Genomic DNA, 12,000 nt, shown 5'->3' on the forward strand with positions numbered 1-12,000 from the left:
CGCGTAAAAACTAAATAGTAAATAGACTAGTGTTAGCTAAATTGATAAAAAAGTACTGACCTTTGTGCACGGTTTGTCTGCTTGTTTGCGTGGGGAACAGCGAGTACAGCGGGAACCTGCTTACACCTGCTGATCATAATACGGTTATTGCACTCAAATTATGTTCGGGAAAATAACTTTCTTAGAAATTTTCATGCAAAACTACAAAAAATGTTGAAACTATTTGGAAAAAAAAACATTGCTTATCGATTTATGATGGTAGGACGGAATGGATCGAAAATATTGATTAATTATTAATGATTGTAAATGTCGAATCCGTTAATAGCCAAGTTAAAAAACAAATAACAAACATGCCCAAATTAAGTCATTTAACATCGGACTTTAATAATAATAGTAAATAAAAAAATGGGAGTTTAAAATTGGAAAGTTCAGAGAGGGCGTTCATATTACATAAGTTAGGTGAGTACCAGGATATCATACCTTGCTGGAGGTCAGCGGGCGGGCGGGAGCGGGCGCCCCCCGCCGCCCCGCCCAGCATCGCCCCCCGCGTGGGCCCACCTCACCGTCTGCGGACAAACACAACACCATTTAATATTCACATTTACATAACAGAAATGATATTAATCTCCAATCGTGCAACTACACAAATTAAATACGTGTTTGAAACAATTCAAACATCAACATCTATCGATTACAGATATTTCTACTAATTCTCTCCATTCTTCGTTGTTCTAGCGAAAATTTAAAAAACATACCCAAGCCTGCCCCCCTGTCGTTCATCTGGTTTGATGACGAAAACGTAAGAAGTCAATTCAATCACAAGTGAAGTTAACATTTTAACATAACTTAAAGGTAACTTGTCTCTTACATTCCCTAGAAGTACGAAAGGTAGGTTGGAGTCAAATTACAAAGCGCAGCTTATCAGCCTCTACAAGCAAATGCTTTTAGTCCGAGCGCAATATTTCCTTCAATCAATGCATTGCTCACGGCGCGTACACTGCGCTTGTATATTGAAAAGCATTTTAATATTACTTCTCTATTAAAAAAAGCTATCATTAATATCTGTTTTCCAACTAATATCTTTCTCATTTTTTGAGTAATTCCACTTTGAGTTGATAAACGATAATATGGTATTCCCAACAACCTTCAATATTAAAAAAGGAATTATATGTTTTTTTCTAATAATTAAATTCGTTTCAAGGTACAAGGGCATCATAAAATATGTTAGTTAAAACATGAAATAATATAATTAAGGTGTCATAATAAAGAACGTAACTATTTCCAAATCCAAAATTATCGTAATACTTAAACGTTGATTATTTAGACTAATTATATGAAATGATAGCGTAGGTGTGATATAGCACGGTGAGGTAAGCAGCTACGCAAAGGTCAAGCTGTTATATTTCACTTCGTTACGATTAGCGTTTAAATGACTTGGTAAAATCCAATAACCTTTTAGACGTACCTATCAAAAAACATATGGGCCTCAGCCCTATGGTTTAAACACATTCTTATACAACACACAACACGAATTCAACTCTATCTGTTAAGCTATAAAGTTTAGAATTGAATAAAATGGATGTTCGATACGTGTTTAAACGTAGGCGGTTCATCGGAACAGACAGACAGACGAAAAAAAAGCTTATATTGTTCCGCGTGCTATTAACGAGTGAGAGATGTTAAGAATAAATTACGTTAACCCATTTCAAAAGTTTTTAGGGCTCGAGTTGTAAACGGGATTAGAGCCTTCGGGGAATTTCGATGGCGGACTCAAATCACAAATGAATACGAAAAAGATATAGAGTTTACTTATTTAAAGCTTTGATTGTTAGCCAGAGTTTGATGTGAAGTTTGATTGAAATGCTGTTTAAAATTGTATAATCCAGAGAATTACATTTAAATGTCATATTTACATACGTAAAATGTTACACTAGCAGTTGTCCGCGTCTTCTTCCGCGCAAAAAAAAATCTTACTAATAATTACAAATATGAGTGTTTGGATGGATAGATGTTTGTTAGAAGGTTACGTTTACTAAATTAAGTTTTTTTTTTGCGCGAACGGAGTCGCGATTGACAGAGACGCGGACCTCTGCGAGTTAAACATCCATTGTAATTCTGTCGTTAACGTGAATTTGTTCATAATAAACAGTAAAATTGTATGCGAATTGCTGATAGAAAGTCATGTTTTTATTTTAAATGGAAATCTTGTTATTTTTGCATTTGTTTATTCATAAAATAGTATTGTTTGGGAAACAATGGACGATGTGAAATGATTTTACTTTGTTGCGCTTTGTATAGGATTTGCTACACAATAAATAATGCTTTTCATACATTTTATTATATACATCTTACATAACGTAATAGCTGTCGCCCTCGACTCTGTCCGCGCAGAATTAAAAAAAAACATCATAAATAGTTTATGTGTTATTCCAGACTATTTTTTTATATCATAAGGTGGTAAACGAGCGAGCGGCCACCTGAAACCGTTAAAATAGCGAAGTGACCGTTGCCCATAGACATACGCAATGGCATATGCGTTGCCTACCTTTTATCGATGAAGGAGATGATGTACAGAAAGAAAATATCTTTCCTTCCCATGCATCCTCTCATCCGGAAAGTCCACTTCCACTTCCTATCCTTTCCTTATAAGAAAAAGGGTGGGAAGGGAAAGAGGACTAAATTAGGCATCCGGTACGTAAACTCATCAGACGAAACGCGGAATTGCTTCCACTTGACGCCTGTCTTCTGTGTGGTCGTGGTATTTCACCGGGCGAGCCGGGACAATTCGTGCGAAGATGTTAAAGCGGGCTCTACCACTATGTTTTATATGTATAACAAATTTAATCGAGATCCGTTCAGCCGTTCTGGAGATACCATCAAACATCCATCCATCCATCTAATAAACAATCGTATTTATAGTCATAAAAAGTCATAATGCACTCGCTTGGTTCCTTGTTGCTTTATATATAGAGATAATTTACACTTTTAAGGTCGTTTAATTTATTTGTTTAGAAAACGTACTTCTTCAAAAAAATAAATTATTCCTATGTTAAAAACATTATAAGAATCAAGACACATAATATATTTTATCCTGCAAATCGATAAGTGATTTCCTAATATAGCGCACAAAATGCAAAATATTTTAGCGATACTAGTTCCGGCACGCGACACCCCTCGATATTGCATGTCTGTTACTACTCCAGGAACTTTTATTTGTATCATAAAATACTTATGATATATACATAAGGTATAGTTAACCCAGATGTTGTGACAATATAATAAAGTGTATGGAAACTAAAATAATATTAACATGTGTTTCCACTGCGCGAAGTACATCTATAAGACAGGATTAGGACAACTACGTAAATTGTACAAGATTTAAAATTAATAATTACGAATTATTTTAAAACTAAAACAAGTTTTCCTTTAAATTAAATGTGACATCGAAATACAAAAAGAAAAAAACTATTCATTGATAAAGTTTTCTGCGCAAAAACTTGTAGCGCGATAAAAGTTGCGAAAAGTCGGAAGTTTCTCTACACTTTTGACGACAGCGAAAACAGATTCCGCACATACAAATATTTGTTTATATTTGCATGGCTATTATATGAATAAAATTAATGTTTATATAATTATGAAAACTGTCTACAACATTAATAATTAAAAAAACGTACCTGCAAGTAAAAGGAACAAGAGGAATTCACAATGATAAGATTATAAATAATTTTAATAAAAAATTCAGATTTAACAAAGAATGATTACAGGTTTTCTAAGAATTATCAGATCTAAACCTCTTTATATTCAACCAACTTAAATACAATTAAATACTTATAAAAAAAAAACTAAACGCCCGCATTGTACCAATTAAGTTATTTCAAATAATGAACAATTGCTGCGTAAGTGTAAATTAAGTAGTTAAAATTGACAGCGGGACAATTTGACACTGACAGGCGTCCACTCATCTTTTTCCACTCAGTGATGATTACATACAATCTCACGTAAAACCGGATGAACGAAAAGTTGTTTTCAAGCTCATCACACTTTGAGGATCCGTTTCCATAGCAACCTAACATAATAAATAACGATCTCGTACAAAGTCATGGATTTCCATCATATTTTATTTAAACAAAAAAGAAAGCGTTTCAGGCAAGCGTCTTCGCCTTCGCGAAATTAAAAAAAAATAGTTATAAATATAGTCGATGTTATTCAGTAATAATGTAACTTTCTCATAGCAAAAGAAGTTTCCAAATTAGTCAAGTAGTTTTTGAGTTTATTCGTTACATACAAAACCAGAAATCTATCCTCTTTTTGATATTAGTATAGACTACGGTTTACTTACGGTATTTAGCTGCAAAATTATACAATTTACTTAAAAATTGTTAGCCAACAGTAGGAAAATTCCCTTATAAAATTCTAATTGTTTCACTCGATTACAAAGGAAGAACTTTAACGTTTCCATCGAATCACATGTAAAAGTATTCTTATCTTTGTTCTTTTCAAAGAATTAGAGCGGGATGCCAATACTTTCTGCAGAGGTTGAGACAACAGTTACAGACATGATAGTTTACTTATACCTTGGCACAATTGTGTCAAATCTTTATACATTTATGCGTACCGGCCGCGACCACTCGAATGCATGCATACTTAATGAAGTTTTAACCCCTTCGTACACAAGGCAACGCGAATATTCGGTACTAATATCCTTACGCGCGCTTCCTATACACAACTTTGAATCTTTGAAGACAGTCGTCTATTCATTCATCCTACGTGTCAACTGTAAAGATTTGCTCTATCTTGGACACCTTTTCTCACGACGATCTTGATAATCAAGTTGCGAGAGACTGGCTTTAGCGATAGAAATGTCGGCGATGCGTGCTGTGTACCAACATCTATGACTTTGTATTCGATCGTATCGCTTAACGACTAATATTGCCGGGTTTCGAACATTTACGTTGCCTTGTGTGCGAAGGGCTTTAAACAATACTGTCCCAGCAAACATCGAAACAGAGTAAAAATAATTTTAAAGGATATAGGGAGAAAACAAATTCTGCCAGAAGTTTTAACATTAAATCATAATAATCTTACTTCTTACTAATATAATAAATGCGAAATTTGGCATAGATGTAGAATATGGTCTGGAAGAATACATATGCTTTTTTTATCATTCCGCGCGGACGGAGTCGCGGTCGACAGCTAGTCATAATAATAAATCTACCATTGAAAAAGGTTTTACAAATTGAAGACAGGCGTCGAGTGGAAGCAATTCCGCGTTTCGTCTGATGAGTGTGCGTCCCGGAGCCCTAATTTAGTCCTCTTTTCCTTCCCACCCTTTTTCTTATAAGGAAAGGATGGGAAATAGAAGTGGACTTTTTGGATGAGAGGATGCATAGCAAGGGAAAATATTTTCTTTCTGTGCATCCTCTCCTCCGTCGATCAAAAGCAGGTAACACATATGGCCCATAGACATACGCAATTGGCGTATGTCTATGGGCAACGGTCTCTTCGCTATTTGAGCGATTTCAGGTGACCGCTCGCTCGTTTGTCATCTTATGATATAAAAAAAAATACAGAAGTAAACGAACGATAACTAAAATTAACAAGATTCATTGCACATGTCATTCATCTGGTAGGTAAATAATATAATTAGATATGTAATTATTCGTAGGTGTATACGTTTTTAAATACCGATGTCACATTCACCTACGAATTTATATGTAAATATATTTCAAGTCAACCAGATTATGTAAGGCCTGGTGTACCTTTAAAATCCTAGCATCAGCTGTATAAATCACTTTGTTGAGATAAGGTCCGACTATTTTCATCTCTGTCGATCTCTGCCGGTCACGGAATGGAAATATTTTATTGGAATCTCCTGAAAATTGACGTTTGAATAATAATAAATCGTACCTTTCTGTCCTTTTTAGAATCTTTATACGTTTTAGTGGCTGTAGTCATACCAAATGAGCATTTTCAATGAAATACGATATGAGATTTGACTTACGAATGGAATATTTAAAGATTTAATAACAATTTTACACAAAAGCTCCGACTTTCAAGGAAATTATTATTATTTCAAATTTAAATGCAATTGCAGATTTTTAGACAATCGCATCTTTAAACTAGAAATGAGTCCCATTATGTTTAAAAGCGTTCATTTACAGTTAATTTTAATAAGTAATAGTAAAAGTCGGAAATCTAAATCCCTTTTAATCTTTCATTTCCCTTCCATTATTGCTTCCTTTTTCCTGTTTGTCTCTTTACCTATGGTAGTGGGAAGTAAACGATGTCACGGTTTGAAAATAATTAACATACTATATATATGCAATTGTATCTCTGTTCTTTTCTATAATAATGAGAGGGATGACATGTTATTCCTTCCTTATATCATAAGGTGGCAAACGAGCGAGCGGCCACTTGAAATAGCTGAAATAGCGAAGTGACCGTTGCCCATAGACATACGCAATTGCATATGCGTTGCCTACCTTTAATTGACGGAGGAGAGGATGCACAGAAAGAAAATATTTTCCCTTCCCATGCATTCTATCATCCGGAAAGCCACTTCAACTTCCCATCCTTGCCTTATAAGAAAAAGGGTGGGAAGGGAAAGAGGACTAAATTAGGCCTCCGGGAGGAGAACAGACGAAACGCTGAATTGATTCCACTTGACGCCTGTCTTCTGTGTGGTCGTGGTATTTCACCGGGCGAGCCGGGACAATTCGTGCGAAGATGTTAAAGCGGGCTCTACCACTTTTAGAAAATTTATTTTATGTTATCGTTGAAAAATCAAACAATGACGCATTGGTTAAGCAACATGTATTTAAAAACTCCTACTTTATAAACTAATTTTGTGATAATTATCATTTTCTTATGTAAAACAATATTTATTTGCTGTATATCTAGTTCAACAGATGCTTTAAGTATATCCCTAAGTTACATAACTTGCCGACAAAGTTGCCAGCATTCTAAAAGTTCTCAACTTAAGTTTACGACATTTTGCCAGACAAGTTTCGTAAACAAACTTTGTTGCACAAAGTGGACGTACAAGTTTTTTTCACTTCTTTTATTTGTCAGCAATACTAAAAGCTAGTTTTTATCGTCTTTGAAAATTACTTGTTTTATCTAGTAATCTCATACTAGCGATCGCCCGCGACTCCGACCATGCGGTATTTAAATAAACCTAAATGGTAATCTATGTGTTCTTCTAGACTATGTTCTACATCTATGTCAAATTTCATTGAGATCCGTCAGCCATTCTGGAGATACCGTCTAACATCCAAACATCCATCCATCTAAACATACGCATTTATAATATTAGTAAGATGGATAGATGCAATGATTAAATATGAAAACAAAAAGGTACAATTTTCTTTGAAACAAAACACAGATAGTATGGATTTCTTTAGTTGTTTTTTCTATGGTAACTCATAGTTATTTTTTTAATATATTATAGCTTGTAATACTATCACGATGTACTATGCTTAATAAATGGTAGCACTCTGATCGGGATACCAATTAGGCAAGTTAATTTAATAAACTGAGTCCACGCAGACACGGAGCGCGGGGTGAGGGGCGCGCACACGGGATGGACTTAAATTGGAGCAATTATTTTTGTACATTAATAATGAAAGAGTCAAGCTTATATAATCTGTCTATTTTAGTATCGGTCTCCATTGCCGTAACACTGATTTTACAATAATATTATCACCACTATTATTCTCTTTAGAAACAAAGAGACGGATTAAGAACGTATTTCTTATTGAACTCGGTTATAAACAGAGTTAAAAGTAACTGTAACTCACGGCAAGAATACTCTACGTTTACAATGGGCATAGCATAAATAAGTATTAAGATTAGAAAACTCATCGACATGATTGGTATTGAAGTTTGTACAGCGCCTCCTATCGGGCGTAAAGTAAACCGAAAACCAAATACTAATTTTGACATAATTAAAGGTACGAAGGCGCTTGTCGCAAATATTCGTATTAGGCCAACAGAACTTAAAGGAGGTTAAAAATTTGTTTAATTTACAACTTGGATAACTTTTTCTGTAGATATTAGAATGAAATTTCATAAATTCAACATACATTTTACATCGTTATTCGCGACTAACGCAATAGCAACGTAGTAAAAAGCTTTCCCGAGCACGGCAGCGCCATCTGCGGCACATTATTGCTTTGGTTTTGTTTTTGCGCGAACTGCGCCGTGTTATGAGTGTACGCCATGCAAGTGCAGTGACTTTTTGTTAGAAAAAACTGAATAGTTCTACACACATAAATCTCTGTTAGTTGTAGTCACGCCAAGAATAAGTATGAAGAATTAAATTTCCTTCCCAACTAGAATCAAATTACATGGGTAGGAAATAAACGTCCTTGACTGCCTATCGCATAAATGCGAAAGTTTGGATGGATGGATGGATCTTTGTTAGAAGGCATAGATGTAGAACATAGCCTGGAAGAACACATAGGCTAATAATTAAGTTTTGTTTTAATTCCGCGCCGACTATGTCGCTGGTGACATCTAGCACATACATAAATTAATGGATTTATTTTTGCTTATCAAAACATCTAAGTAACATTGTACACATTTTAATTAAGCTTTTAGGGTGCCTCCACCCTATAGGGTCGGGAGTCTGGGGAATGTAACTTGATTTTTGACAACAAAATCTAATTTTATCTTCCCTTCCAATACCAAACGCTAATGGGATGATATATAACCTTTTTAATACATTCAGAATAAAATATGTAAAGAAATGCTTTGATTAACAATATGCATATAATCGTTCATTAAGCGTATGTTACCATTAAATAACTCTGAGTGCCGTGTTTTAAAATAAAACTTAGAAACTGTGTTAAAGTAATTACGCAATTAAATAGGGAATCATAAATAGTAGAAAGAACACAATTTTGCACACATATAAATGGTTCCCAATTTTGTTTATATTTGGTTTTCCTGTTATACTTCAATTATATGGCGCCCTGGTACCTACTTATATCATTATTTGTGACCGGGGTGGGGGCGACACGAGGACGAGCAGTAAACAGGAAAGCTATATATATAATTAATTCTTGTTTATAGAATTACATATTGATAAAATGTTTTTAATAATTATACTAGCAGTTGCCTATGTGTTCTTCCAGATCTTCTACATGTATGCCAAAGTTCAGCGAAATCAATACAGCCGTTATGGAGGAACCTTTAAACAAACTTTCAATGTAACAAACTATGGGACAGCTTCATCGATTTTAATATATATTTTATATAGGTATGGTACAAAAAGTTGTATGAAAAGTGGGCTTCTATAATAATACCTTACCACACAACTGCTCGCTATCTCCATTGAATAACAGTTAACTGACAAAGGTTCCGCGCGTAATTACAGTACGAAATGTTTCTTATCTATATAATTTCTCTTTACATCCATCACCATACATTTTGACACGCAAATAGCGTGTTTAACATAATGCGTTTGTTTTGCTTCGAGGCAACTTCGAAGCGATCATCATTGCATTACAATGAATCTTTTCTTTTATACCTACTTTTATATAAGTAAAACATTTTATATTACGCATAATAGATTGTTGACATAATACCATTTCATTTATAGCTTAACTAAACATTCTTGATCCTAGCATCAAAAACAAAACATGTCTTCTAAACAATTATATACTAATCAAAATTAAATCTATATCTAATTAGTAATCAAAAACTCTTTATTTACACATCGTAGTATATTAATATTTTATTAACAAAAAGTTTTAAAGTATTTTCCACTAGAAGTCGTAGTACAAATCAACCGTCTCCAATCGTCAGTTGGGATAAGACTCAGTAGGTCGCTAGACAAAAAACGCAAGCGTCAAGAAAAAGAAAACCTCAGTAAAAAAATATTATCGCGTCTTAAGGAAGTGCGCGTTATGCTCCGATATCGATACTTAATACAATATCCTAGCACTTGAACTAAACAATGATCAGATTATTTTCAATTGGAAATATTTGAAGTGTAATTTATATTTACTTTAAGGTAAGAACTAAGAAATTTAATGGATACAAAAAAGGTCGGTATTACAAGTTTTTACCAGTATCCTCGGACTAGGCTCAGCCTGTGTCGCGAGGATCCTGCTCTTAAGTTTTATTAAAGGTTCGTTAGACGGCAACAAACATTACTTCCACTGATTTAAAGTATTAGCAGTAACTTAACTTGTAATCAATTATTCAAATAATCGTTTAACAGTCTTACCGTTTCTGAAACCAAAAACCTCAGAAACATATTGTTATCTCTGTTTTGTCAAAGATGAAAGAAAGGGATAACGATATATTTTATACAGATATTTTGTCAAAATTCAACGGTAAATCATTATTTGATCCTTTAATTCGATCTGATAATTATTCCACTTTGTCAATTGCTATTACAGAACTTAGATTGATTAAGTTAAAAACAAATGGATTAAACATGTTCATCCAAAATACCGCGGATAAGGAAATGGTTCATATTGTCATGTTTATATGAGTAGGGAAATACAACCTAAATATAATAATAAGTAATAACTTCAATCAAGTTATTACACTGACGTCATTTTATTGATATCACTAATGGACAATAATTACACTTTTATATGATAAATAAATTTATATTTCCAACCATTTCAGTGTAAATGAAGTGACAATGAAGACAGTTAACAAGCCAACTATACTAAGTTAACAATTTTAATGGAAAGTAACCAATTTTTAGGATAGACTTAGGGTACTAAATCCTAACTAAGAGATAACAATAAGCCTAAAACAATTCTCCGTGGAATCGTAAGAAATTTTTAAACGAGATTCTATCGTCTTAATGAAAATTCACTTTCAAGTATATTTTATTAATCCATCAAATTTCTTTTCCTCCGTCCGTATGATATAGATTTTTTACAAGCTAATTTTATCATAGTTACGAAAAATTAACTAATTAAATACTAAAAAATATCGATATTGGTACGAATGCGCTTCACTAGCGGCGTAGTTTTAGGTCGGGCGCTACCCGCACCGCTACCCGCTACCCGGTGCCCGCTAGCCGCTACCTGGCGTAGGTAGGCGGTTCCGAGAAGCCGACACCCGAGCTCCGACGTCTTCCTTGCCCTCATATCGCCTACATTACCAACTTGCCACCATCAATAAATTGATACTAATTCTGTGGTGACTCGTGATATCAACTGTTTCTTGAATACTGCGTTTATAATCGAAATCAAAGTAATTTAATTGTCCCACTAAGGGTTACTTTAGAGCGGCAGTTAGATGTTTATACTGTTTACGTATTAAGAAAGATCAGTATACATTTGTTATAGCCAATATGTGATATTTATAAGGTCAAAGACTACGTTTAGTTAATAAATTAATGCAATCTATTCGAGGGACCAATTAATGTATCTTCATTGTCACTTCATGTTATAACATTTTCGGTTGAGCTTTAGCTAAAAGGCGAGTAAGTATATTTCAAGGATCCTAACTTCCGTATTCCAGTAATTATAAATGATAGCCAGGAGCGCGTGGCAACAACCCTCTCCCCTCCACCCGCCCCCCAGCCCCCCGCACTGTCGAGAGCGGCTGCAAAACGAATTCGCATTTACGACACGCACCTCGTAATGCGCTAATAAGGCTGCGTTCGCTTCTAATTACAGCCAGTGCAAACGCAAGCCAATTACGATGCAATCTGTTCGGAGAAACAAGTGAAATAAATGCGTTTTTCGCGTGCACTTCCCGCCACCTTATGATAAATTGATTTTTTAATTGCGCATACTGCAAATTACATCTTTATTGTAAATACATTTATGCCATAAAATTTGCTATACAACGTATATTGAATAAGAAAACGTAATTTGTATCAAATTAGTCGACACGAAAATTAGGTTTTTTTTTATAAAACTTGTTTACGCGACTGTTCTGTGAAGTGTATTTTTTTAATTGTCCGATAAAAAAGCAATGATATCTGATTTTAATTTTCTAATAACTCACATAAAGTTACGACAA

General features: G+C 34.3%; 1 protein-coding gene across 7 annotated transcripts in view; it reads right to left on the bottom strand.

Moving 5' to 3' along the window:
* Window positions 1-12,000, bottom strand: part of wge (BAH domain and coiled-coil containing protein winged eye) — a 77,139-nt gene that overhangs the window by 31,945 nt on the left and 33,194 nt on the right. For 5 of the 7 annotated variants that reach the window (XR_001228043.1, XM_013316707.1, XM_013316709.1 and 2 more), the window contains exons 2-3: window positions 481-566; window positions 61-129 (exon numbers count right to left, since the gene is read on the bottom strand). Coding sequence is in view for 6 of the 7 variants with exons in the window: in XM_013316707.1 (XP_013172161.1) it covers window positions 61-129; window positions 481-538 (127 nt within the window). In the remaining variant the exon portion in view is untranslated. The remainder of the gene's footprint in view (window positions 1-60; window positions 130-480; window positions 567-12,000) is intronic. The other 2 variants (XM_013316711.1, XM_013316708.1) reach the window with 1 other exon arrangement.

This window comes from Papilio xuthus, unplaced genomic scaffold (assembly GCF_000836235.2).
Source record: "Papilio xuthus unplaced genomic scaffold, Pxut_1.1 DF826945.1, whole genome shotgun sequence".
NCBI classification, from domain to species: Eukaryota; Metazoa; Arthropoda; class Insecta; order Lepidoptera; family Papilionidae; genus Papilio; species Papilio xuthus.